The sequence below is a fragment of the Callithrix jacchus genome, chromosome 12 (genome assembly GCF_049354715.1).
Source record: "Callithrix jacchus isolate 240 chromosome 12, calJac240_pri, whole genome shotgun sequence".
NCBI lineage: Eukaryota > Metazoa > Chordata > Mammalia > Primates > Cebidae > Callithrix > Callithrix jacchus.
The window spans coordinates 16,483,049-16,508,586 of NC_133513.1; the positions used below are offsets into that span (position 1 = coordinate 16,483,049).

General features: G+C 50.8%; 2 protein-coding genes across 10 annotated transcripts in view; one reads left to right on the plus strand and one right to left on the minus strand.

Annotated features, from left to right (window-relative positions):
• CPPED1 (calcineurin like phosphoesterase domain containing 1) overlaps window positions 1–25,538 on the plus strand; it is a 257,223-nt gene that overhangs the window by 198,505 nt on the left and 33,180 nt on the right. The window lies entirely within an intron of this gene.
• SNX29 (sorting nexin 29) overlaps window positions 17,131–25,538 on the minus strand; it is a 591,074-nt gene continuing 582,666 nt past the window's right edge. For all 7 annotated transcript variants that reach the window (XR_013524649.1, XR_013524648.1, XM_078344734.1 and 4 more), the window contains one exon: window positions 17,131–22,743. Coding sequence is in view for 5 of the 7 variants with exons in the window: in XM_078344734.1 (XP_078200860.1) it covers window positions 22,614–22,743 (130 nt within the window). In the remaining 2 variants the exon portion in view is untranslated. The remainder of the gene's footprint in view (window positions 22,744–25,538) is intronic.

Below are 25,538 nucleotides of genomic sequence, written 5' to 3' on the forward strand. Positions count from 1 at the left end.
GGAGTGCAGTGGCACAATCTTAGCTCAGTGCAACCTCTGCCTCCTGGGTTCAAGCAATTATCTTGCCTCAGTCTCCTGACTAGTTGGGACTACAGGTGTGCACCACCACTCCTGGATAATTTTTGTATTTTTAGTAGAGATGGGGTTTCACCATCTTGGCCAGGCTTGTCTTGAACTCCTGGCCTCAAGTGATCCACCTGCCTTGGCCTCCCCAAGTGCTGGGATTACAGCCAACCTTGTTAATGTCACTGGCAGGTTCTATGCCTTGCAGCTGTAGAACTATGGTCCCTGTTGCCTTGCTGGCCATCAGTTGGAACTGACATTAGCACCTTAAGGCCACCTGTGTTCCTTTCCACATAGGCCCTTCCATCAGCAAAGCCAGCAACGGGACTTCAAATCCTTGCTGCACTTTGAGATTCTGGTCACAACGATCTCCCAGCTCTAGAGCCAGATTTAAAGGGCTCAGGCAGTTAGGCCAGGCTCCCCAGATAATCGTTTGGATTAGCTCAGAGTCAACTGATTAGTAACCTTAATTACATCTGCTGAATCCCTTTTGCCTCCACATAAGATAACATAATCACAGGTATCCTGTCAGGTCGGGCTCACCTGACAGCATCAATCACGGTGTCAGTCGAGAATAATGATGAGACAGGTGTCAATCATTTTAGGAGGTTTATTTGCCAAAGATTAGGAGGTGTGCCCAGGAGAGAAGTCTGTGCCTTTCTCTGAAGATGATTTTGAAGGTTCCAAATATAGAGAGGAAAGGGGGATATATTGAGAAGTACACAATTTTCTCGTAACAGTGGGAAAGAGGAAAATATTCATGTTTTTGGCTCAGTGAATGTGCATTTTTTTTTTACACAAGATGACATAGATAAATGAGGCAGAGGAAAAATACAAGGAATCTACATTTTTTCATAAGATAACATAGACAAAAATGGGGCAGGAGTCAATCCTATGCATTTGTGCCTGGTGGGCCCTGGGTGACTGCACCTGTGAAGATAAGCTATCAGTTGACATTGCCATGGTGACATTTTAACAGAAACACCTTAGGGTAAGGATCTTGGAGCTCCCCGTTTCTTGGTGGGTAAAATATGGAAGAGGCTTGTAGCTCTTCATCTTGTCACCATCTTTTTTAGGAACCAAAGCGGGGAGGCAGGTTTGCATGAGCCACTTCCCAGGCTGACTTTTCCCTTTGGCTGAATGAGTTTGGGGTCCCAGGATTTATTCATTTTTTATTTTTGAGAGATGGAGTCTTGCTATGTCACCCAGGCTGGAGTGCAGTGGCACAGTCTTGACTCACTAAAACCTCCACCTCCCAGGTTCAAGTGATTCTCCTGTCTCAGCTTCCCAAGTAGCTGGGGCTACAGGCATGTGCCACCACGCCCAACTAATTTTCTTTTAATTAATTAATTTATTTATTTATTTTTGTAGAGACAGGGTTTCATTACCTGTTGGCCAGGTTGGTCTTGAACTCCTGAACTCAGGTGATCTGCCTGCCTCGGCCTCCCAAAGTGCTGGGATTATAGGTGTGAGACACCGCACCCTGCCCTGTTTTGTTTTGTTTGAGACTGGGTCCCATTCTGTCACTCAGGCTGGAGTGCAGTGGCATGATCATAGGTCACTGCAGCCTTGACCTCCTGGACTCAAGCAGTCCTCTTCTTTCAGTCTCCCAAGTAGCTAGGAGTGCAGGCGCAGGCCACCATGCCTGGCTAATGTACTTTTAAAATCCTCTTTGCAGAGATGGGGTCTTGCTATATTGCCCAGGCTGGTTTCAAACTCCAGGCCTCAAGTGGTCCTCCCACCTCAGACTCTCAAAGCTCTGGAATTACAGGCATGAGCCACCATGCCTGGCTGGATCTGGATGTATTTTGATAGGAATTGCTGACAAATCGGGTGTGAGGTGTGAAAGGAAGGACTGAGAGCCAACTCCACACTTTCTGGCCTCCTCACTGCAGTTACTCAGGGATCCTGGGAAGGGAAGCCTATAGGTGGAGCAAGTTTGAGAGCAGGACCAGGAGCTCCCTTTGGAAATGGGAAATTTGAGAGCTTGATGAGATGGCAGGCAGTGGTGTCAAGTGAGCAGTGAAAATCCAGGTCTGCAGTTTGGGAGAACAGCAGGGAATACAGATGTGAACTTGGGGGTCAACAGGATGTGGCCTCTAGTTATACAAGCAGGAGGCTGAAGTCACTAAAGCAGAGAGAAAAGGGCCTGGGACTGAGCCCTGGGAGTCTGGGGAGATAAGAGAGGCTAGGCAGGAGTGCTGTGGGGAGGAAGGAAGCTGGGAGAGAGTCATGTCCTGAAACCAGGCAAAAGGGTCATGAGGAGGAGAGCATGAGTGGCCATGTCAGATGCTGGCCAAGTAACATGAGGACCAGGACTTGACCACTGACCTTCACTCTGTAAAAGTCACTGGTGACATTAACTTTACAAGAAGCAGTCTGGGTGCAGTGGCTGGGTAAGCACAAGATCAGACAGCATCCAAGAGAGAAGCAGGCCGGGCATGGTGGCCCACGCCTGTATCCCAGCACTTTGGGAGGCCAAGACTGGTGGATCACCTGAGCACAGGAGTTTGGGACCAGTCTGGCCAACATGGTGAAACCCCGTCTCTACTAAAATACACACACATACAAAATTAGCCAGGTGTGGTGACCTGCATCCTTAGCCCCAGCTATGTGGGAGGCTGAGGCATGAGAATCACTTGAACCCAGGAAGTGAAGGTTGCAGTGAGCTGAGATTGTACCACTGCACTCCAGTCTGGGCAACAGAGTGAGACTCTGTCTCCCCCCAGAAAAAAAAAGAAAGAGACAGAAGGGACATGTAGAGGGTGTATGTTTAAAACAAACAAACAAACAAACAAAAAAATCCTGTATGGGTCAGGATACAGTAGGTTATGCTGCAATAACAAACACCCCCCAAGGACATTGTCTTCACCCAGTAAGTTCGTTCCCTGCTTGACATATCCATTCTATGCAGGCCGGCATCGGGGTTTGGCCATTGTGCTTCCTCTGGGAGGAGGCTGGTGGAGGGTCTCTCTACATGAGCTTGGTGATCGTCACCCACAGCAGAGGGAAGGGAAGGTAAATCCCACACCAGGCTTCTGAACTCACACCTGGAATGGACAGGGATCACTTCCTTTCGAATGTCATTGGCTAAAGCAAGATGTGTGACTACTTCTCACCTCACTGGGTGCCTTGAAGAAGAGAACTGGGGTACCAACAAATGGAGTTCATGAATTACACGGAAGGCACAACCTGTGCTTGAACCGTTCTGCAGATCATTTACTCAAAAAACATTTGAGGGTGAACTGCTTTGCCAGAAAGTTATTCTAGGGGCTGTGAGAGCAGCAGAGAGTAAGGCAAGGTCCCTGCTCCCGCTTTGCTCTCTGGAACACAGCAGTGTGTGTGGTGCTGTTTCAGACAGAATGGCCAGTGAAAACCTCCCTGAGACTATGAATTGAACAGATGGTAAGGAGGATTCCATAGGTGCACACTCAGGTCAGTGTCACCTTGAGCCCGAGACATGCTGGGCCTGGGGAGCAAGGGAAGGGCCTGGGGGCCAGGAATCAGGGTCACCTAACAGCAGTGGGCTGTGGCGAGGGCTTCATGTTTCAGGCCAAGCCCACTGGCAGCTGGGGTCAAGTTTTCAGCACAGGGAATGACCGCTGATTCTATTTATTTTTTGAGATGGAGTTTTGTTCTTGTTGCCTAGGCTGGAGTACAGTCTTATGATCTTGGCTCACTACAACCTCCATCTCCCAGGTTCAAGCAATTCTTCAGCCTCAGCTTACTGCGTAGCTGGGATTACAGGTGCCTGCCACCACACCTGGCTAGTTTTCATATTTTTAGTAGAGACAGGGTTTTGCCATGCTGGCCAGGCTGGTCTCAAACTCCTGACCTCAAGGGATCCACTTGCCTCGGCCTCCCAAAGTGCTGGGATTACAGGTGTGAGCCACCACGCCTGGCCTCTGTTTTACAAACATCACTGGATATAATGGAATAAGTCTGTGATAAGATAATGGCTTACTGATACACACAACACCATGGATGAATCTGAAAAAGATCATGTTGAGCAAAAGAAGCCAGACAGGACTATCACACACTACACGACGTGATTTACATGATTCCGGGAATATGCCAACATAAGGTGGCCGCCTGCTGAGTTCAGGTTGGGAATTAGCTGGAAAGGGGTGGGAGGGAAGATTCTGGGAAGGAGGATTCTGTATTTTGTGGGGTAGTCGGAAGTGTATGTTACATATGACATATACACGTATACACCTATTTAATACAGTTTATGTGCTGGGTGTCGTGTCTCATGCCTGTAATCTCAGCACTTCGAGGAGTCGAGGTGGGAGGATCATGTGAGCCCAGGAGTTTGAGACCAGCCTGGGCAACACGGCAAAACCCCATCTCCACTAAAAATTAAAAAAAAATTAGCCAGGCATGGTGGTGGGCACCTGTAATCCCAGCTACTCGGGAGGCTGACGCAGGAGGATCTCTTGAGCTTGGAAAGTTGACTGCAGCACTGCACTGCAGCGTGCGCAACAGGAGTGAGATCCTGCCTTAATGTATACACATAGATGTATATACACACACACAGCTTATGTGTTCATACATTTACATCGTATGGAGGTATATATGTGCATATAAAATATTTGCCTATTATAGGGAAAAAGCGGGATAGGGTGGAGACCAGTGGAAGGCTGTGTCATGTCCCAGCAGATGCTCACGGTGACCTGGAAGAGGGTGTGGCAGCAGAGATGGAACCATGTAGATGGCTATGGGTGGAGAATGTGTTAGTTTATTTCTGTCTTTTTTTTTTTTCTTGAGACGGAGTCTTGCTGTGTTACCCAGGCTGGAGGGCAGTGGTGCAATCTCGGTTCACTGCAACCTGTGTCTCCCTGGTACAAGCAGTTCTCTCACCTCAGCCTCCTGAGTAGCTGGGATTACATACAGGTGCCCACCACCATGCCTGGCTAATTTTTGTATTCTTAGTAGAGATGAGGTTTCGCCATATTGGCCAGGCTGGTCTCGAACTCCTGACTTGAAGTGATCCACCCACCTTGGCCTCCCCAAAGTGCTAGGGTTACAGGTGTGAGCCACTGCGGCCAGCTGAGTTAGTTTCTTTCTAGGGCTGGTGTAACACGTGAGCGTGAACTTGACGGCTTAGTGGAAGTTGATTCCCCAGCAACTGCAGAGGCTGGAGGGCTGGAATCCCGGTGTTGGCCTCCCTTCCTCTGAAGAGCCCTTCCTTGGCTTCTGTGGTTTTCAGTAATGCTGGGTGTTTCTTGGTGTGTGGCTGCGTGGTTGTGTGGCTCCAGGCTCTGCCTCCTCACCAGGCCTTTTCTTGGTCATTTCTATTTCCATGTTGTCACTTCTTAGAAGGGCACCGGCATTAGATGGAGGACGCAGTCTAATTTAGTATGACGTGACTTTAATGTAACAAACTACATATGCAAAGAGCCTATTTCCAAATAAGGTCATGTTCTGAGGTTCTGGGAGGACCCGGATCTTACAGGGCTACTCCTCAGCACACTGCAGGTACTGGATGTGGGGCTATTCCTCAGCACACTGCAGGTACTGGATGTGGGGCTATTCCTCAGCACACTGCAGGTACTGGATGTGGGGCTATTCCTCAGCACACTGCAGGTACTGGATGTGGGGCTATTCCTCAGCACACTGCAGGTACTGGATGTGGGGCTACTCCTCAGCACACTGCAGGTACTGGATGTGGGGCTATTCCTCAGCACACTGCAGGTACTGGATGTGGAGCACATGGGACTGGCTGATTTGCTGGGTATCGTGGGAAGTGGGTGAGGGCAGCAGATGACTCAGGTATGACTCAGGTGTGAGCTTGAAATGCTGGATGGAGGCGCCTCTGCCATCATGAGGGACAGAAGGAATGGGGTGGGAGGACTCTGGTTCTGCTTGGGCCGTGTGACATCTGAGATACCTATGAGATACATACATGGGAGAGTTGCGAGTGTGTGGTTGGTATTGAAAGCAGCAGACGAGACTGGGAAAGGGTGTCAACAGAAAGAGAAGAGGCCAAACACCCAGACTTGAGCCCTTAACCTTGAGAGGTTTCCAAACGGCAGGGAGGGATGGAAGTACAGCAGCCTCTGTGATCCTTCAGACAGAAGCAGATGCAAGCTCCAGTGATGGTCATCAAAGAAGGCAGATGAGGCCGGGCGCGGTGGCTCACGCCTGTGATCCCAGCACCTTGGGAGGTCAGGAGTTTGAGACCAGCCTGGCCAGCATAGCAATATCCCATCCCTACTAAAAACACAAGAATTAGCCAGGCGTGGTGCCATGTCCTTTTTTTTTGAGACGGAGTTTTGCTCTTGTTACCCAGGCCGGAGTGCAATGGCGCAATCTCGGCTCACCGCAACCTCTGCCTCCTGGGTTCAGGCGATTCTCCTGCCTCAGCCTCCCGAGTAGCTGGGATTACAGGCACACACCACCATGCCCAGCTAATTTTTTGTATTTTTAGTAGAGACGGGGTTTCACCATGTTGACCAGGATGGTCTCGATCTCTTGACCTCGTGATCCACCCGCCTTGGCCTCCCAAAGTGCTGGGATTATAGGCTTGAGCCACCACGCCCGGCCAGTGCCGTGTGCTTTTAATCAGAAAACTCAAGTACAAGAATCACTTGAACCCAGGAGGCAGAGGATGCAGTGAGCTGAGGTCACATCACTGCACTCCAGCCAGGGTGACGGAGCAAGACTCCATCTCAAAAAAAAAGGCGGATTAGGCCACTGCAGTTGCACTGCGGAGAGAAATCAAATTACTTTCCATGCATTTGTGTAGCTTGTTGAAGCAACCTACTCGGACTCGCCTAACTCGGTTCACACAGGACAGGGAAATGCTTCTGGTTTTCAAAGAATGAAAAAGCTGTTATGGCTACTTGAGGGGCTGAGGCAGGAGAATGGCTTGAACCTGGAAGGTGGAGCTTGCTGTGAGCAGAGATCGCACCACTGCACTCCAGCCTGGGTGACAGAGTGAGTGTGACTCCCTCTCAAAAAAAAAAAAAAAAAGCCATATGATATTCAGCATCAGAACATTTTGAGCCTTGGGTGGATTAAGATGTTCCTTTTGCTCTTTCTCGTCAGGGTTAGGTAACTACAGATGTCTCTGCAGAGGACACAGGATTCCCCTGACCCAGGACACAGGGGCTTCCCAGATTTCTGCTAGATCAGCCCTTGTCCTTGGAGACAGTCTCTGGGCTGTTCTTCAGGGGTGAGGACAAGCTGAGGTCTCAGGATTTGGGAAACTTTTTTTTTTTTTTTGAGATAGGGTCTTGCTCTGTGATCCAGGCTGGAGGGGAGTGGTGTGATTATGGCTCACTGTAGCCTCAACCTCCCAGGGCTCAGGTGATCCTCCTAACTCAGCCTTGCAAGTAGCTGGGGCTACAGGTATGGGCCACCACACCCAGCTATTTATTTCCTTCTTAATTATTTTGGAGAGATGGGGTCTCATTATGTTGTCCCGGCTGGTCTTGAACTCCTGGGCTCAAGCAGTCCTCCTGCCTTGGCCTCCTAAAGTGCTGGGATTACAGATGTGAGCCACTGCACCCAGCCCCAAGGAGGCTTTTGAGGATCCAGATAAACCCACATCCCCTGGTTCCAGTCCTGATTGAGGGTTTGTAGCCACCTGAGCTGGATATCTACACCCAGAAAAGGCTCAGAAGACCAACATGTCACGCCCAGCCACAGAGCCCCTGCTCGAGGGCTGGACATGAGACCCGTGCAGCCATCACTGAGACGCAGGTCAGAGCCTTTGCCCTCAGCTGCCACTGCTCAGCGCCTAGGGCCGGGTCGGTGTCTTCACAGCCAACCTTTCAGGGAAGTCCTGTGAATGGTGGTGGGATCATGGTGCCTTTTCACCAGGAGAGATGCAGAGGAGCCAGCAACAGATGAGGGGTGGAGCACTGAGTACACAGTAAGTGCTCAATAAGTGCAGTAGATACATAAGTAAGTGATCAGTAAGTAGATCACTTAGCGTAAGTGACGGTTACTTATTTCCTTCATTCACTGAAACACCCGAGTGTCTCTTAAGTTCTGGCAATGGTGAGTAAAACCAAGGCGGTCCGCTCCCTCTCCAGCCCTCTGGGTGATGCTGGGGTGCAGCCCACCAAGGAACTGAGCTGGGTGGGGTTTTAGTGTCACTCTGGGGAGACCAGGAGCTGGGGAAGCAAGCTGGCAGGACTGAAGGCATTGAGAGCTGCCACCTCGACAGCCCTGCCCCGGCGTTGGAGGAGGGTGGCACGGGGACACAGGGTTGTCAGCCTCTGGTGAGCTGGGTTCACCACTCTCAGTGCCTCTGTCACCCACAGCGATGATGCGGATGTTCCCGCGGCAGAAGGTGGCTTCCTCGAGCTCCGGGCTGGGCTTGTGTCCTGGGGTGACAGCTTGGCAGGTCACTGCAGGGGGACTGACAAATTCCAAAGCCTGTGCAAACAGGACTTCCACTGATGCCTCACCTTGCTGCGTCCCAGAACTCCTGGTTCAATCAAGAGCGAGAACACAGAATGATAAGCACTGTTCCTTAGGAGGAAGTGAGGGTAGGAAACGGGGCAGGCAGACACAGCAGGCGGACAGCGCATGGAGAAGTCAGGACGCCTGCGGCAAAACATTAGGTTAGAATCAACCTGTTTTTTTCCTGAAAAAGGCATCTCTTGCCTGAGCTCCTCGTCTCTCTGTGCCCATGATACCTCCAGGAGTGAGTCAGGTGTCCTGGGGAGGCAGCGATGAGACTGGGACTCAGTAGTCCCCTGGCCCCCTGCAGGGACCCCCTCCTTCCCTGCATCCTGCTGTGCTCGCACTGAAGTCTGCCTTCCAGTGCTCTGTGGCTTTGGGCACATTTCTCTACCTCTCTGGGCCTCAGGTTCCTTGCAGGGTTGGTGTAAGTCTTATAAGTGTTGTGAAGGGTGAACATGAAGGGCTTAGCCCAGGACCTGGCACATAGTAGGTGCTCAATACATAAAAATAATCAGCAATACAAGGTGTCCTTTAAAAAGTCTATGTGCCTTTGCCTGCCACAGTGGAACACTTTAATGGGACTACCCCGTCTCCACACCAAGGGAAGGGGACTGCCCATCTATTGAGCACTTACTGTATACTCGATGCTCCATCCCCTCATTTGTTTCTCCCGACAACCCCATGAGGTGAGTGATGCTGTCAGTCCCACCTGACAAACAGGCCTCCGAGAACAGGGTACCTGCTTGAGCCATTCTCCCTGCCGCTCTGGAGTCTTGGAGCTGCTTTTAGGGTTTTCTTTGGTATCTATGTAATTTGCCTTCTGTAAACTTGTTTCCTTGTTGGGGAAAATGGGGGTAATGAGGATCCCTGCCTCGTGGGATTGTGAGGATTTTAAATAAGACAAGGTGGGCAGAGGCTCGCTGGTGCCTTCACTGTCTGAGATGTTTCTGGGTCCTGGGTCGTGCCCCAGGATCTTGCTATGGACTGGGACCAGGATCAGAGCAGAGAAGGTAGAGGCATGAGCTGGGGCAGAATGTGAGGACTGAACAGCAGCTGTGTGCGCAGAGGTCAGGAGACCCTTCGGAAACGCTTGCTCGTGGCCAGGTGGTGTTCTGAGCACTCTATACATCTTACTCATTTAGCACGATCATCAGCAGGAAGGTCATTTTTCAGATGGAAGATACTGAGGCCCAGAGAGGTTGAGAGACGAGGCCCAGCTCCCATAGCCAGGCAGGGCAGAACCGGGCCTGGGACCTGGTAGGAGGTCTCCACCCCATGCCCTCAACACTCTTGCTATAATGCCTTTTCTGGTGCTCAGGCTGGAGTGCAGTGGTGCGATCTCGGCTCACTGCAGCCTCTGCCTCCCAGGTTCAGGTGATTCTCCTGCCTCTGCCTCTTGAGTAGCTAGGATTACCAATGCGTACCACTGCACTGGCTAATTTTTATATTTTGAGTAGACACGGGGTTTTACCATGTTGGCCAGGCTGGTCTCGAACTCCTGACCTCAGGTGATCCGCCTGCCTCAGCCTCCCAAAGTGCTGGGATTACAGGTATGAGCCACCACGCCCAGCCAGTTAGTAAGTTTTCATGCATGGGCGGGCGGGGGCTTCATTCTCCTTTCACCTGATTTTTCTGGTTCAGACACCATCTTTGAAGGGGGTGACCCTGGGGAATTGTGAAGCGCTGGCTGTGTCATCAGAGGGAAACCCTGTTTGTGAGGGGCTGGCTTCCCAGGGGAGCCCTCCCTCTTCCCCAGGGAACCTGCTCCACCTCCCTGTGGACTTTGGGCATATCTCAGAAGTCACGTGGCCAGCCCCTGCCTTGGATAGTAACTCCCACCCATTCTCTGTGTGATCAAAAAGCTAACCTCTCCCACTTGCTGCTGAACAGCCCCGTGATAAATGTTACCCTTGTTCGACTTCATTTCTTAAGCAAACTTGGTTGGCCATCTCAGCTGGTGTCAGCCCCGTTGAGACATTGAGCTCCACCTATGGAGGTCTGGCCTACAGACCCTGACTCAATGATTAATGAAGGAGTGCACGTTCACACCCTTCCAGTGATACAAGTGGGCCAGGGATGGTGGCTGGCTGCTTTCAGAGGGCGAAATGCGACCATTCCGCCAGGACTCCCTGTTCGTCCACACTTCTATTCCCTAGATGTTACAACAGACGTTTTAACACATTTTGTGGATAATGAACATAGTTAAGTAAATAGTTTTATGACTGATAAAAGCTTTAGGTTCCAGGGCCCAGAGTAAATACTAGTAACAACAAATTCCCCTTTATCTTCCCTGGTGAGGGCTATCAGCACAAAGCTTACGACAGTAAACAGTGGATACAAAGGGATGTGGGGGAGGCCTTTGATCCTCTCTCCTATGCTAATGGAAATGAAGCGGCTGCCTTCAGCGTGCCTCAGTAAAACCTTTCCCCTTGCAAAATGTTTGAGATTACAATCTATAACTTTTTCTAATAGTTAATATCCTGCCAGCCACCTCGAGTGAATGTCGACACCCAGTTAATGGCACGGGACGGGAAAACAATCCCGCACTGGTGGACTGTCCACCCTCTTTCACCGTCCTCCTAGCTGCCCTTTCACTCTGTGGGAAGAGCTAAGATTCTGGGATAGAAAAGCTTGGGTTTGAATCTGCAGTGATACCGTCTCGAAGCGGCCGGCACTCAGGCAAGCTTCCTGCCTCTCTGGGCTTCAATAGTCTCATCTGCAAAATTGGCATGTTGATTACTGATTTTATTGTAGTCAAATGCACAGGTCGTGAGGGTCTCATCCTAAGTATGTGTAGGTGTGCCGCTGCGTGGCATTCGGTACTTTCACGTTGTGGTGTAGCTGTCACTGGCATCCGTCTGCAGAACTCTTTCATCTTCCCAAACTGAAACGCACGCATTCAACACAAACTCCTCATCCCCCTCTCTCCAACCCCTGGCCACTGGCTTTCTACCTTCTGTCCCTATGACTTTGACTCTTCTAAGAAACACTATTAAGTACATCAGACAGAATCACTCATTCTTGGTAACTGAGTTATTTCAGTAAGCATAATGTCTGTTCTCATGTTATAAAAGGACTGCCTGAGGCCGGGCATGGTGGCTCACACCTGTAATTCCAGCACTTCGGGAGGCTAAGGTGGGCGGCTCACCTGAGGTCAGGAGTTCGACACCAGCCTGACGACATGGTGAAATTCTGTCTCTACTAAATGCAAAAAAAAGTAGTCTGGTGTGGTAGTGTGGACCTGTAGTCCCAGCTACTTAGGAGGCCGAGGTAGGAGAATCACTTGAACCCACAAGGCAGAAGTTGCAGTGAGCCGAGACTGTGCCACTGCACTCCAACCTGCGCAACAGAGCAAGACTCTAGTCTCGAGAAAAAAAAAAAAACAACTACCTGAGACTGGGTAATTGACCACAGTTCTGCAGGCTGTACAGGAAGCATGGCTGGGAGGCCTCAGGAAACTTACAATTATGGCAGAAGTCGAAGGGAAAGCAGGCAGGTCTCATCTTGGCGGAGCAGGAGAGACAGCAGAGTGGGAGGTGTACACACTTGAATAACCAGATCTCTTGAGAACTGTCCCAATATCAGGAGAACAGCAACGGGGAAATTATCCCCCATGATCCAGTCACCTCCCACCAGGTCCCTCCCGCAACACTGTGGATTACAGTTCTACCTGAGATGTGGGTGGGGACACACAGCCAACCCATAACAGTCCTCAAGGCTTATCCATGTGTCAGAACTCCCTTGGTTTTTAAGGCTAAGCCCTCTTCCCTTGTGTGGAAAGGGCCAGTGGTGTTGACCCATTCATCGGGATGATGATTTTTGAGAGGCCATGTCCTGTTTTTGCTGCAGGAAACATAATTAAATCCTTTAGGATAACCTCAAACTGTGAATTCTTTTTTTTCTCCAACTTTTATTGTAGGTTCAGAGGTGCAGGTTTGTTATGTGGGTAAACTGGGTGTCGTGAGGGTTTGGTGCGTGGATTATTTTGTCACCCAGGTAATAAGCCTAGCACCTGATGGGTAGTTTTTCAGCCTCCAAGGAGTCCCCAGTGTCTGGTGTTCCCTTCTTTGTGTCTATGTGTACTTGATGTTTAGCTTCCACTTGTGAGAACATGAGGTGTTTGTTTTTCTGTTCCTGCATTAATTCTCTGAGGATGATGGCCTCCTGTTGCACTCATGTTGCCGCACAGGATGTGATTTTGTTCTTTTTTATGGCTGCATACTATTCCATGGTACCACATTTTCCATGTACCACATTTTCTTTATCCAATCCACTATTGATGGGAACCTAGCTTGATTCCTTGCCTTTGCTGTTGTAAATTCTTTAGGTGCTCTCAGAGTCATCACAGAAGACACCTGTCCTCCAGCAGTGCGTACTGTTGTAGTGACTTCAAACACCTTTCCTAATGGCTCCTTCCCAGGCCCGTCTCAGCTTTTCTAGATCCCAGGGTTCAGCCTAGGACTGGCATGGAGAGGAGTGGTGGGGCTGTGGAAGGTCCGGCTGCCATAACGCTGGCCACACTGCCTCCCTCAGCTGGCCACTGGTGGCCAGTTTCAAGGAGTCGCTGGATGCCCATGTTAGCCCTGGGGTTGGCACTGAAAGGGTGACATTGAGAAGGCGCATGAGTTCCCTGCCTTTTCTGGCTTCCAGAAGCCACCTGCATTCTCTGGCTCAAGGCCCTTCCACCGTCTTCCAAGCCAGCCTGGTGGCATTTTCAAGTCTCTCTCATCCTATCCCTCGTCTCTCTCCTTCTACCATCATGTCTCCTCTCCTGACTCCAGCCCGCCTACCTCTTCTAAGGACTGTTCTGATGCCACTGGGCCCGCCTGGATGATGGGGATGATCTCCCATCTCCAGATCTTCCAGTTAACTTACCTGCAAAGGCCCTTGCACCACATGTATTGGTTTCTGGAGCTGCTGTAATGAGTGATCATAAGATGGGGGCTCAAAGCAATGTATTCTTTTACTTCTAGAGGCCAGATGTCTGAATTCAAGGTGTCAGCACCACCGAGTCCTTCTGGGGGCTCTGAGGGCTGGCGTCCTGTGCCCCTCTCCTGCCCTCTGGTGGCTGCCAGCACCCCTGGGCGCTCCTTGGGTTGTAGCTGCCACATCCCAGCCCCCGCCTGTCTTCCCTCTTTGTGTCCAGATTTCCCCCTTCTGGCAGGGACACCCGTTACTGGGTTACTACCCACTTAAGTGCAGTGTGACCTGATCTTGATGACATGTGCAAAGATCCTGTTTCCAAATGAGGCCACACTCAGGTTTCAGGCAGGCATGAGTTTTGGGGGACACTTCAACCCATTGCCCCTTGTAAGGTCATACATTCATAGGTTCCAGGGATTTGGGTGTCTTTGGGGCTGCTGTTCAGTCTGTCACAGATGGCATCTCACAGAGGTATGGGGCCTCTAGGAAAAGCAGTCCACATGGAGAATCTGGGCCTCATCGGCGTGTCTATCAGTCATCAAGGCTCACAGGGGTCCAGGTTGATGCCAGTGAGGCCTTAATTACCCATCACTTACATGCACATAGAACAGGATCCTCAGAAGCTTCAGCTACAGATGTGGAGCCTTTATTGTCATCGTGGGCTTTGAGGCCACTGTCGGGACAAGTTTCTATGACAGCCCCCCACATCCCTGCCCCTTCATAGTGGATTTTAGGTGGTTTTTTTGTTTTTGAGACATGGGCTCACTTTGTTGCTCAGGCTGGAGTGCAGTGGCATGATCACAGCTCCCGACAGCCTCCTGGGCTCAAGCAATCCTCCCACCTCAGCCTCCTGAGTAGCTGGGACACAGGCATGTGCCACCATGCCCAGCTAGTTTGTGTATGGGTACACACACACACACATGCACGCACACACACATTTTGTGGGTTCTTTTTTTTTTTAGAAATGGAGTCTTACTATGTTGTCCGGGCTGCTCTCCAGCTCCTGGGCTCAAGTGACCCAACCTGTGTTGGCCTCCCAAAGTGCTCGGATTGCAGGCGTGAGCCCCAGTGCCCGGCCAGTACTTCTTAAAGCACTGTCTGCCATGAGGAGAGGTCCCCAGGAGCAGAGCAGGGCCGAGTGCTCAGGAGGGTTGTGATCAAGTGAGTGACCCGAAACAATGTAAAAGGTCACAGTGGGTGCTGCGTGGAGAGGAGCCCGAATGGCAGTGTGATGGCATGGGGAGTGACTGGGGAGGACAGTGTGGTCCTCACATCATGAGAGGCAGTGGCAGCTCTGAGCACAGTGGTGGTGTTAAGGGGTGGGGCCAAGGGCAATAGTGTACCTTACCTGTCTTGCTCACTGCTGTATGCCCAGCACCTGGTATACAGTAGGTGCCTAATAATGGTCTGTTTCTTATGGGAGTGAATAAATAGGAACCTGGTCAACTAGGTAGGAGTAATGGGACAGGAAGAGGCAAGGACTGGTGGCCTCTGCAGCTGCTAGGACAGAGCCCCGATTGCCTCAGCTGGGGAAAGTCATGGGTAGGAGCAGGTTTAGGGCAGAAAACAGATGCATTTTAGTTTGGTTTAAGATGCTCATGAAGCGATGCAGATGGAGTGCTGATTAGGCATTTGGACATGAGGCTGACAGAGGTTTGGGAGCTGAGGGTCCACAGAGCTCTGCTGCCCAGTACAGGAGACATCAGTTATCCGGGGTCCTGAGCACCTGAGACGCAGTCTGCCCAAGCTGAGCTGTCTGGTGCACAAAATAACACTAGCTTTGCAAACTTAGTACCCAAAATGCACGTTGAAATGATGATGTCTTATATGTACTGGGTTAAATGAAATACACCATCATTTTCAGTTGCGTTTTAAAAATATTTTTAATGGGGCTACTAGAATTTGTGTTTATGAAATAGGATCTCACTGTTGCCCAGGCTGAAATGCAGTGGTGTGATCACTGCTCACTGCAGACTTGAACTCCTGGCTCAAGCGATCTGCTTGCCCTGCCTCCTGAGTAGCTGGGAAGACAGGCGCATGCTACCATTTGTGGCTAATTAAAAGAAACTAACAAAAAAATTTAAAAAACCTTTGTAGAGACAGGGTTTTGCCATGCTGCCCAGGCCGGTCTTGAATACCTGGCCTCAAGCTGTGCTCCTGTTTGGGCCTCCCAAAGTGCTGGAATTACAGGCCTGAGCCACGGTGCCCAGCTGAAAAAATTAAATGGCATGCATGGCTAACATGCTATTTCTGTTGGACAGCACTGGTCGAAGTGGCATGGGTAGGGGGTCACTTAGGATGGTGCAGGACAGGAGCAGCAGCCTGAAGACTGTACCCTGAGGTCTCTCCGTATTCCCCTACTGCGGCCTCCTAATTTAATGCTCAAGGCAACGCAGCTGTGGGGTGCCTAGCATGGTGTTCACATCACCACCCTCCCCCAACAGAAATGCCTGCACACCTCCTCCATCTGCAACAGCTCACAGCGGTCTTTGCCCAGCTGGGCTTGGAGGTCCACCTGCAACAATACCTTTCATGGCGCCTTAGTGGGAACTTGCCTTATGCCTGGATTCTCATCCCAAAAGCCTTTCTTTTCTCAGTTCACATAACTAGGTTAAAAATGTCAATTATCTTGCTGTAGGGTCTGAGATTTCAGCCGGTGTAAATTATTTGGGGGGTACAGGGCCAGTGTCAAGTTTCTTTCTCATCCTTTAGGTCTCAGCCTAAAAGTCACTTTAGCCAAGAGGACCCCTTGGCCTTAGCCCCATGGCTCTCCACTGGCCCCCCCTCACCCCACGGGACCTCTGGCCATGTCTGGATGTCACCAACTGTCATAAATAAAGGGGTTCTCCTGGCATCTAGCAGGTGGAAGCCAGGGAGGTTGCTGCACATCCTACAATGTACAGGACAGCCCCTCGCAACAGAGAATCATCCAGTCCGCAGTGTCAGCAGCGCCGAGGCTGAGAAACCCTGGTCTACTCTGTTTAAGGTAGATTCTGGGTTGGAACCAAGAATCTCCAATCAATCCCCAATACTCTTCTGCAATAGTTACTGTGGTCTGAGATTATCCAGATAGTTGACTTTTTTTTTTTTTTTTTTGAGTCAGAGTCTCACTCTGTCACCCAGGCTGGAGTGCAGTGTCGCTATCTAAGCTCACTGCAACCTCCACTCCCTGGGTTCAAGCAGTTCCCTGCCTCAGCCTCCTGAGTAGCTGGGATTACAGGTACGTGCCACCATGCCTGGCTAATTTTTTATAGAGATGGGGTTTCACCATCTTCACCAGGCTAGTCTTGAACTCCTGACCTTGTGATCCACCCGCCTTGGCTTCCCAAAGTGCTGAGATGATAGGCGTGAGCCACCGTGCCCGGCCCGGGATGGTTGACTTCTTAAAAAAACTCTTTTATCTGTCTGTGTCATCTCCATCATGACTCCAACAGTGCCCCGTACCTGTCTTGCTCACTGGTGTATGCCTGGCACCTGGTAATACAGCAGGTGCCTAATAATGGTCTGTTTCTTAAAAGAGTGAATACATAGGAACCTGTAAAGAGGGGTGTTTTTTTCTGTATGAAACTACAATTCCACACTGCCAGTTTATCTAGATCTGCCTAATATAATTAACTCAAAATGGGATTTTGCTCCACTTCAATTCAAAGATAACACGTGTATTAAAAGTCACCTCAATCTCCAGTTGTTGAAAAAGAAATGAGACAGAGACCATACACTCAAGTATCCAATTTATAAAATGTCACCATTTTTATTTTGTCATTGTAAAGAGGTTTATCTCAACCAGGTTGTAACAAAATTTCCACAGCTTATTCCAAAAGAAAATTTTAATACAAGAGATCTTAAAAAATTAAACACATTTGTTTAAAAATCCTATTATGTAAACCTTAACATAAGAGGGTAAGGAGAACATACAGGTTTCAGGGCTTCTCCGGAGACATCTATACCTTATGTACACACAGACTATAATGGACTCTAGATTCACGGCTCTCTCACCCCGAAGACACTCACTGGGACCCGATCACGGGTAATGGGCCAGGCCAGGCGCCCCCCGCAGTGGGGTTACCGTTGCTTCTCCATTCAGAAGACTCGCTTAAGAAGTCGCTGTCAGATGAACAGGCATTCTACCCAGCAGCTAGGCAGAGAGGCCAACATTCTTCTTAGGAGGAATCCTGGCTAACAAAAATTCTAATGAGCTCCACCCACTCCCCTTCACTCCAGGAAATCTGCAGTGTCTGGGGTCACTTAGGAAGCGTTCAGTTGCTCTGGGTGCAAATGTTCGATCCCCCATTGTGTGTCCTTCTGTCCTACACTGATGGTGAATGAGTGGCGTTTCCTCTGCAGTTCACGGAGACTGGTGGCAGAGCTGAGCACACTCGCGGGAAAGCAGGTGGCCTGGGTGAGCAGTGTTCCAGTTAGAATAGGAAAGCATTTATGCACCAGTAAGGGCCTCAAACTGTGAGTGAATCTAGAATCTTCTGCCAGAGGGCTGCTTGTTCATATCATAGGCTCCGTCATCATTTAAGGAAACCAGATTTCTTTTTCTGTTCTCTCTCGAAATTAGCTATAAGGAAGGATACTCCACTTGGTGGTTGGGATTTAGAAACGGAATCGTGTGCTCCATGACAGAATTCAGTGTACCCAAGTCAGGCCCAGATGACGGCAATGGCTCATGGCTAACATGAGGAACACCAGAGATGACGGATCTGGGTGCACATCAACATCCGTGGGATGAGTGGCAGGATCGGTGTGTCTGGGCCGGGAGACCCTGGATGCCGCGCCCTCATTCCTATTGACCCAGGAGCTGAAGCTTTATTTTAGAAACATAATCAAGATTGTGTATTACAAAAACATGAAGATGAACTTTTTTGGCACAGAAATGTGAGATAAAATATACAGTGCTACAGCTGTGCAAAATTAGCACAGAAGCCAATCTGAAAACAGCAAACATTTAACATTAGCGTTAATGAATTAATGCACAATATTTTGAAAAATGTTTGTTACCATCAACCTTGCTCATAAGCAGGCTCCTGCCTTCCAGAAACAGCCGAAGTCTGCCATGACCCTGAGCCAAACACCAAGGCAGAGTCAAGATAATCCTCGCCTTTGGGGTTGAAACCTGGGCGTTAGACTGCCCCCTCCCTTGATGCCTCCTAGCCAGTCTGAGGTACTGGGGAAGGAGGAGTGAGGTGATGTCTTTCTCAGGCAGGTCCCAGGAGCTGAAAACCCAGCCCTTCTTTTGGCATCGGTTCTGTGCCGAGGCTGGAAGATGCTTCTGGAGGGCAGGGCCTCACCCATGTGGGTGCTGCAGCTCATATAGGAGCTCAGCTGAGGAATGATGGATGGATTCTGGGGATGGGTGGAGAGGAGGGGGCTCACTGGGAGCCCAGAGAACATGGCTGAGCCTCCCTGTGAGGGGCTGGATGGAGTCATAGCCCCATAGGAGTTTGAGCAGGTGGGGAGGAAGGCTGAGGCCCAGAACCTGGTCCTAGGGGTGGGCAAAGCATCACATGCACAACAAAGAGAGGCGTCCACAGCTCGCCTGGGCCACCAAGCCCTGGATCAGGGTGTCAGGAAATAAGCTGCTGCTCATCTACCAGGCAGGCTGGGGCTTCACTCCCGTTTCCTACTGTGGGTCATGATCACTGGCCCTAGCCCCAGTTTGTGGCATTGGCTACAGCCCTGCTATCCATCCGCCTGGTGTAAGTGGCTTTCAGGTGCCTCTGGTTTTAAAGCACAACACATCACCTGCCACGGTTCTGAAAAAAATTAAATGGTTATCAAAGAAATCATCTTAATAAGCTCCAAGGTATGAAGCAGGGCCAAGGGCTATGAGCAGATAGGTCCAGGTCCCGCCCCTGCCTCTTCCTAGATCTTGTAAGATGGCACCCTCGTTTACAACTCCACTGGACGATAATCCCTTCTGGAGCAGGCAGTCCCTGGATGCAGCTGGTGACTGGATGTGAGGATGGCCACCACCACGGGCTGTAAGAGCCTCTTCTGTCAAAGTGTCTTCCTCCACCAGAGGCTGCTGATGTTGTTGCTAGCCCCTAAGTGCAATCAGAGAAGCTGAATTTCAGACTGAGTCCAGGAGAATAGCTGAGAAGGTTCTGTCCCAGGTCAGGAGGGCAGGGCTGGGCTGGGCTAGATTTCTAGCAGGCTTGGACCTCCCTTCCTGGAAGCTTTCCTTCTCTCCCAAGGAGAGACACTTCTACCCAGCCCTGCCTTTCCTGAGTCTTCTTTCATCTGGGGGCGAAGAAACAAAAAATGGGATGATGCCAAAGACGGAACCTGGTGATGTTCTGTTTGAGCCACCGCAGGCCACGAAGAAAAAGGATTTGGTGGGGATGATTCTTCCCAGCAGAGGCAGTCACAGAAATCCAAGGACCTCGAAGAGAGAGACAGGCAGGCCTCCCGGGTTCTTCTCTGAATGGGGAGCATTTCCTTTCTCAGATGCTGACTTTGGAGAACCCTGAGTCATATTGGATAAAGGAGACAGACATGAGGTGTGAGGGATCCTTTCTGCAGGGGGGTTTTGCCACTGCTGGGTCATGGGCTGAGCCAGCCCTCAGAATGGAATCCAGGCTTAGGGGCAAATGACACATCTCTGGGGGTGGAGTTCAGGGACCAGATTCCAGCTGCAATCTTGCTAGGCCTAGGCATTTCTGCCCCATTTCTCCAGGAACCGGGAAGACTGCCAGTCCTCTCTGTTGCCTGAAATTCATCCCACTGCACCAGAGAGCAAGACAGGGGTCATCTGAGCAGCGGGATGGGCCCATTCACTGCAGAATATTCTATGAGATTTCGAAGGGGAGGCTTTGGGGAGCCGCTGTCATGCGCCGGTCACACACTTGTGAGCAAAAATGAGGAGATGGTCTGCATCTTGAAGAAGGCTCTAGGGTCTGTGTGTGATCATGGGAGGGGTACCAGGAGCAGGCAGCTGGGATGGTCCCCACGTGAGACCCAGGAAGACGGGAGGGCATGTTTTCTGTGAATAATTCAGCCTTATAAAACAGGGAGGCAGACCTTCTCCCGCTGTTAAATACCAGCTGAGTGCACACTCGTGTCTCACGGGTTCGCATCTGTCCGTCTATCATTGATCTGGGGGACTTTTTTTGCCTTGTTTCTTAACAACATGCAGAAAGTCCAAGGTGCTTCCTGGTGGGGTATCTGGAGAGGGTGAGGACTGATTCGCATCCTGTGTTTTGGATGCAGCTGGAAGAAACGGCTGCGGGTCAGAAGCGTGAGCACAGGGGGATGTCGGAGAGGGGAGGTTCCCTTCGGTATCTAACAGAGAACAGGGAGAGGATCTGCAGTGCAGGTTTCCTGGTTAGGGAGGCACTCCTGGGACCATCTCTGAGTGGGCATCAAAGACATACTTAAAAGTGAACTATGTGGCATAAACCCAACCTGGGGGCCAGGGTGTAGGGCAGCTGGAGCTTTCAGACGGTCCCTGCCTCAGTGCGTGATGGTTCTCTATTGAAAGTTGCCAGCCACGTGGGCTGATGTGCACTCCGGGCCGTGGAATTTCAGATAAGGTATGTGCATTGCAGTGACGTTGGCAGACGAGGGGGCGGGAGACCAGGGCATCTCCGCTACTTCAAACTGGCAGGAGCTGACTGCCGGGGTCCCCACCTCCATACTCACTCAAGCTCATTTGGTCTCACCTGGGCGTGGCTTATCTGGCCCAGGGTCCCCTCAGAAGTTACGGAGACCTCCTCGGTTTCTCTGGAGGGCTGTGTGTGAGTGATCTCAGCTTTCTTTCAAGGCCATGAACAATTGTCCCTTCTTGCTACGAGGGGAACACACAGCATAAACCTTCCAGATGATTCCCTAGAGATTTCCTTGAGCCAGGAGATGCTCCATGCTCACCTGGGCTGTTCCCAGTTTAAGTGTTCCCTGGAACTTCCAGCGTTGAAGCAGTTCCAGGACAAGCCGACGGCTTACCATCTAACCATCACCATCCACCTGTGTCTCTACCTCAGGTGAAGGCGGAACACACAAACTGACGCTTGCATAGTCCGTTTCAGGACCCCTCCTTCCTAGTTACTTAATGTTTACCCCAGAATGCAAACTCAACTGTGCAGAGCATCTGAGGAGGGCTCTGGTCCTTCGAGGTGCTCTGATGTGGGCTCACTAGAGGAGCCCTGGGGGGCCACCAAGCTTTTTGGTCCCCATTCTCCTCTCCACCTGCCAAGGCGCCTGTACTCTGACAGCCACATTGAGATGGGAGGAACAGAGGACCCCATCTTAGGGATGCAGAGTTCTGTTCCCATGGGCAGTGTATGGGGGACAGTTGGGGGTGGAAATGAATCTTGAGTGGAGATAAACGTGATCTGTTCAGTGTCCATGCTGGGTCCAAGTTCACAGACATGGGCCCTGGTCTGAAAATCATGGAACTTTCTGCGGTGGTTCCCTAAGCCAAGTTTCTCATGACGGTGGGGCCAAGGCCACTGCCTTTTGGATAGATTGGATGACACCAGGTTACCGGGTTGCTGCTGACAGCTGGGCCAGATATCTGAGTCCCCTCCAAGGCTCCTAGGGCATGGTCCTTTCGAAGCCAGCGTGGGGAGGTAGGGGAAGTTCTCCGAACTCAAGTTAAACCTCACTAATGGCTCCTTGCCAAGGCCCTGGGAACATCTCTCTGGAAAACAGAGCTGTGTCCCTGCTGGGTGTCTAAATGGCTGTTGGTGGAGGTTGCAATGAAAGGAACCAGTACCCCCCATCCCAGCCCTCTATCAGTTGGACCAGACAATAACCTTTAAAAGCAAAAGGCGAGGCTACCAGTCATGCTAGTTTGAGTGGGAGAGTGGAGAGGCTGGCTCCGCAGGAATCTTTCCGTGTAGGGGATCAGCCGTGCATCTCAACCAGAGGGCACCCAGCCTGACCTGGCGCCCACCCTCCTGCCAGCCATGAACTGCAGGGAGGCCAACAAACAGCCACTGCAGCCCAGGGAAGACCCCATGAGAAGAGGGCCCATGTGTCCGAGTGTGTCCAGCGAGGTGCCACCTTGCTCTGGGGCCAGGGACAGTGCGACTCTGAGAATGACCAGTTTAATCAGGGTGTCATGTGACCAGTGGGGATTGTGTGCTCTCAGGGTCACCAGATGGATGTGGTCGTCACGCCGAGGTGTGAGGGGCCAGCAGCAGTGGCCCAGGTGTAGGCAGCTGGCATGACGTGTAAGGCCCATGGCTGGGGTTCCGTCGAGGTCAGAGGTCGCCGCTCTGGGGCTCCACGTTGCGTGTTTCCCGGGGCTGACCTCGGGACAGTTTGGGGAAGCGGGAAGCCACTTTGGGACGGCTGTTCCTGTTCATGGGCTCTCCGGGAGGGGTGATGTCACTGAAAGAGCAGGGAAAGAATCAGGTTAAGTCTGGGGTTCAAATGCAAATGACCACAGGCCAGGAGGTGAGCCAGGTGTGCACGCAGCAAGAGTGACAAGGTTGGGGTCTGTGACCAGCTCACTGGAGCCACCTCTGGAGAAATGGGAAATGGAAAACCCATATTGTCATGTAAACTTTCCATCTTTTAAAACGACTCCAAGCCTTTGGGTTCAAGCAAGCTTGGCTGTGAGTCTGAGCTAGCTTTACCACCATTCAGGTCTGCGTTTTAAGGCCAGGAAAGCATGTCGTAGGCGTGGCTTTCTTCCCCACATTTTCAGATCATTTTCAATGATCTTCCAGCAAAGGTACAGTTGTCAGTGATGACTCTGGAGAACGCTGTATGTGAAGTCACAAAGGTGACTACACCTACACAGAGGTGTAGAAATACAGGACAGGGGCTTCCTGTGGAACTGATCCTAAGAAAGGCATCAGGGTCCAGCTGTAAGGTGGTTGGGGGTGGTATTGTGCGAAAGAGCCAGGAACAGAAAAACCAGAAGATGCCACTAAGAGGGGGACACCGATCCCGGTTCTGAAGCAGCACACAGCAGCATAGTATGTGCGGTGCCCAGGGGACGGGTCTGGGTTGGGAGGCCCTCACCACATTTGAGGGGACAGGGTAGAGGCCAGGGTGGCTGCACCCTGAGAGTGAAGGGTGCCTGCTGGAGGGCGCTCAGCAGGGAATCTTGTGATGCGGTCGCATTAAAAACAATTAAGTTGTATTTTTTTGTGACAGATTCTTAACTCTGTTGCCCAGGTTAGAGTGCAATGGTACAATCATAGCTCACTGCACCTCCACCTCCTGAGCTCAGCCTCCTGAGCAGCTGGGACTATAGGTACTAGCCACCATGCCTGGCTAATTTTTAAACGTTTTTTGTAGAGATGGGGTCTCACCATGTTGCCCAGGCTGATCTCAAACTCCTGGACACAAGTGATCTTCCTGCTTAGCCTCCAAAAGTGCCAAGGTTACAGATGTGAGCCAGTGTGCCTGGCCAGTCCTTAATTTAATCATGTCTACAAAGTTCCCTTCGCCACATAAGGGGACATGTAAATTCTGGGGCTGGGAATGCTGTTGTTACTCTGTCTACCACAGGCCATTTGACTAGGAAATAAACATCAACAGGACTCAGCAGTTGACCACTAAGAATGATCTTGGTTGGGCGCAGTGGCTCACACCTATAATCCCAGCACTTTGGGAGGTTGAAGCAGGAGGATCACCTGAGGTCAGGAGTTTAAGACCTGTCTGCCCAACACAGCAAAAACCCCATCTTTATTAAAAACACAATAAATTAGCTGGGTGTGGTGGTGGGCGCCTATAATCCCAGCTATTCGGGTGGCTTAGGCAGAAGAATTGCTTGAACCAGAGGTGTAATGAGCCAAGATCATGTGGACTGCACTCCAGCCTGGGTGACAAGAGTGAAACTCTGTCTCAGGAAAAAAAAAAAAAGAATGATCTCTAAGTGGTAAGATTACAGATGTTAGGAAATAGAAATAAGAAAAATCGACTACAATAAATATCTCACTGGGATAAAATGCTTTAAAACAAAACAGAAACCTAATGAGATCTATGTTTGCTCCTGCGTCCTGAGGGCCTCTGTCATGTTGTGGCTTTCTGGATGTGAGCTCTGGGCCCGCTAGACCCTGAAAGGGAAGACAGGACCCCACCCACAGCTAGCTCCGTCCCTGGTTCAGGGAGGACCAGGGACACCTAGTAAGTCTCAGATCAGGATCATCCACCCCCAGCTGTCTCCAAGCACAGTTTCACAAAGAGTTAAGGAGAGACTTGTGTTCATAAAGAAATCATTCCCCTAGAGAGGTGCGTGCAGGATTCCCTGAAATAGCTCAGTGTCTTCGTGCGCCTCAGGAGTGATTCTCTTTACAATGATCTGGTTTGCGTTGCCCCTTTCAGGGATGTGGCCAGTGTGTGAGAGGCCTCTTGCTTCCAATTTCAACTGACATCCTGATAAGCTAACAAAATGAAGACCCCTTTTAATGACTGCCTTCTCCTCCTGTAAGTCAAGTTGTGCTCTGCATTCTGTGCGTGGATGGAAAAGAAACATCTGACCTTGAACAAAGCCAGAGCTGCCCCGAGTTGTTTCTGAGCCCGTCCAGCCTGGTGTGTGCCTCCTATTCCTCCTTGAGGTGGGCGTCTGGCCGCAGGTCTAAAGCGATACACCTCTCTCTTCCTTCATAAGACGACCTGCCTTACCAAAAGTCTTTTTATTCTGAACACTCCTTAGAGGATGTGTCGAAGTTGCTGGAAGGAGGTCTTTGTTCACAGTGTAGGGGACGGATTCTTAAAAACATACAGGAAAGCTTAGATGTAAATGTCAGCTTCAACTGATGCCCTCACAACCCCCTCCCAACATGCTGTTCAGATCTGCGGTGGAACAGCCACTCCTTAGCCTGCCATTACTTGGCAAGGCCAGGATGGGCCCTGCCTGCAACGACCAGAGCCTGGGGTGGGGCCTTGGAGTAACAGTCTCTGAGAGGGGCTGGGAGAAGCCAGTGCCTCATCGGCGTGAGAAGAGAGGTAGCAGTTGGTGGGGCCAGGAAGCTTTTTTAACAAACAGCACCTGCCGTGCAGGGTGGAGAGAGGTCGGACTCTGAGGCAAATGCCTGTGTTCAGTCCTGCTGTGGACCATGCTGTCTGAGCCTTGGTTTCCTTGTCTGTCATTTGGGGATGACTACTGTGTGCACGTCCTAGTGCTGTGGTGCACTTAAGGGCTACTGAAAGCCACCAACTAGCTGTGTTTC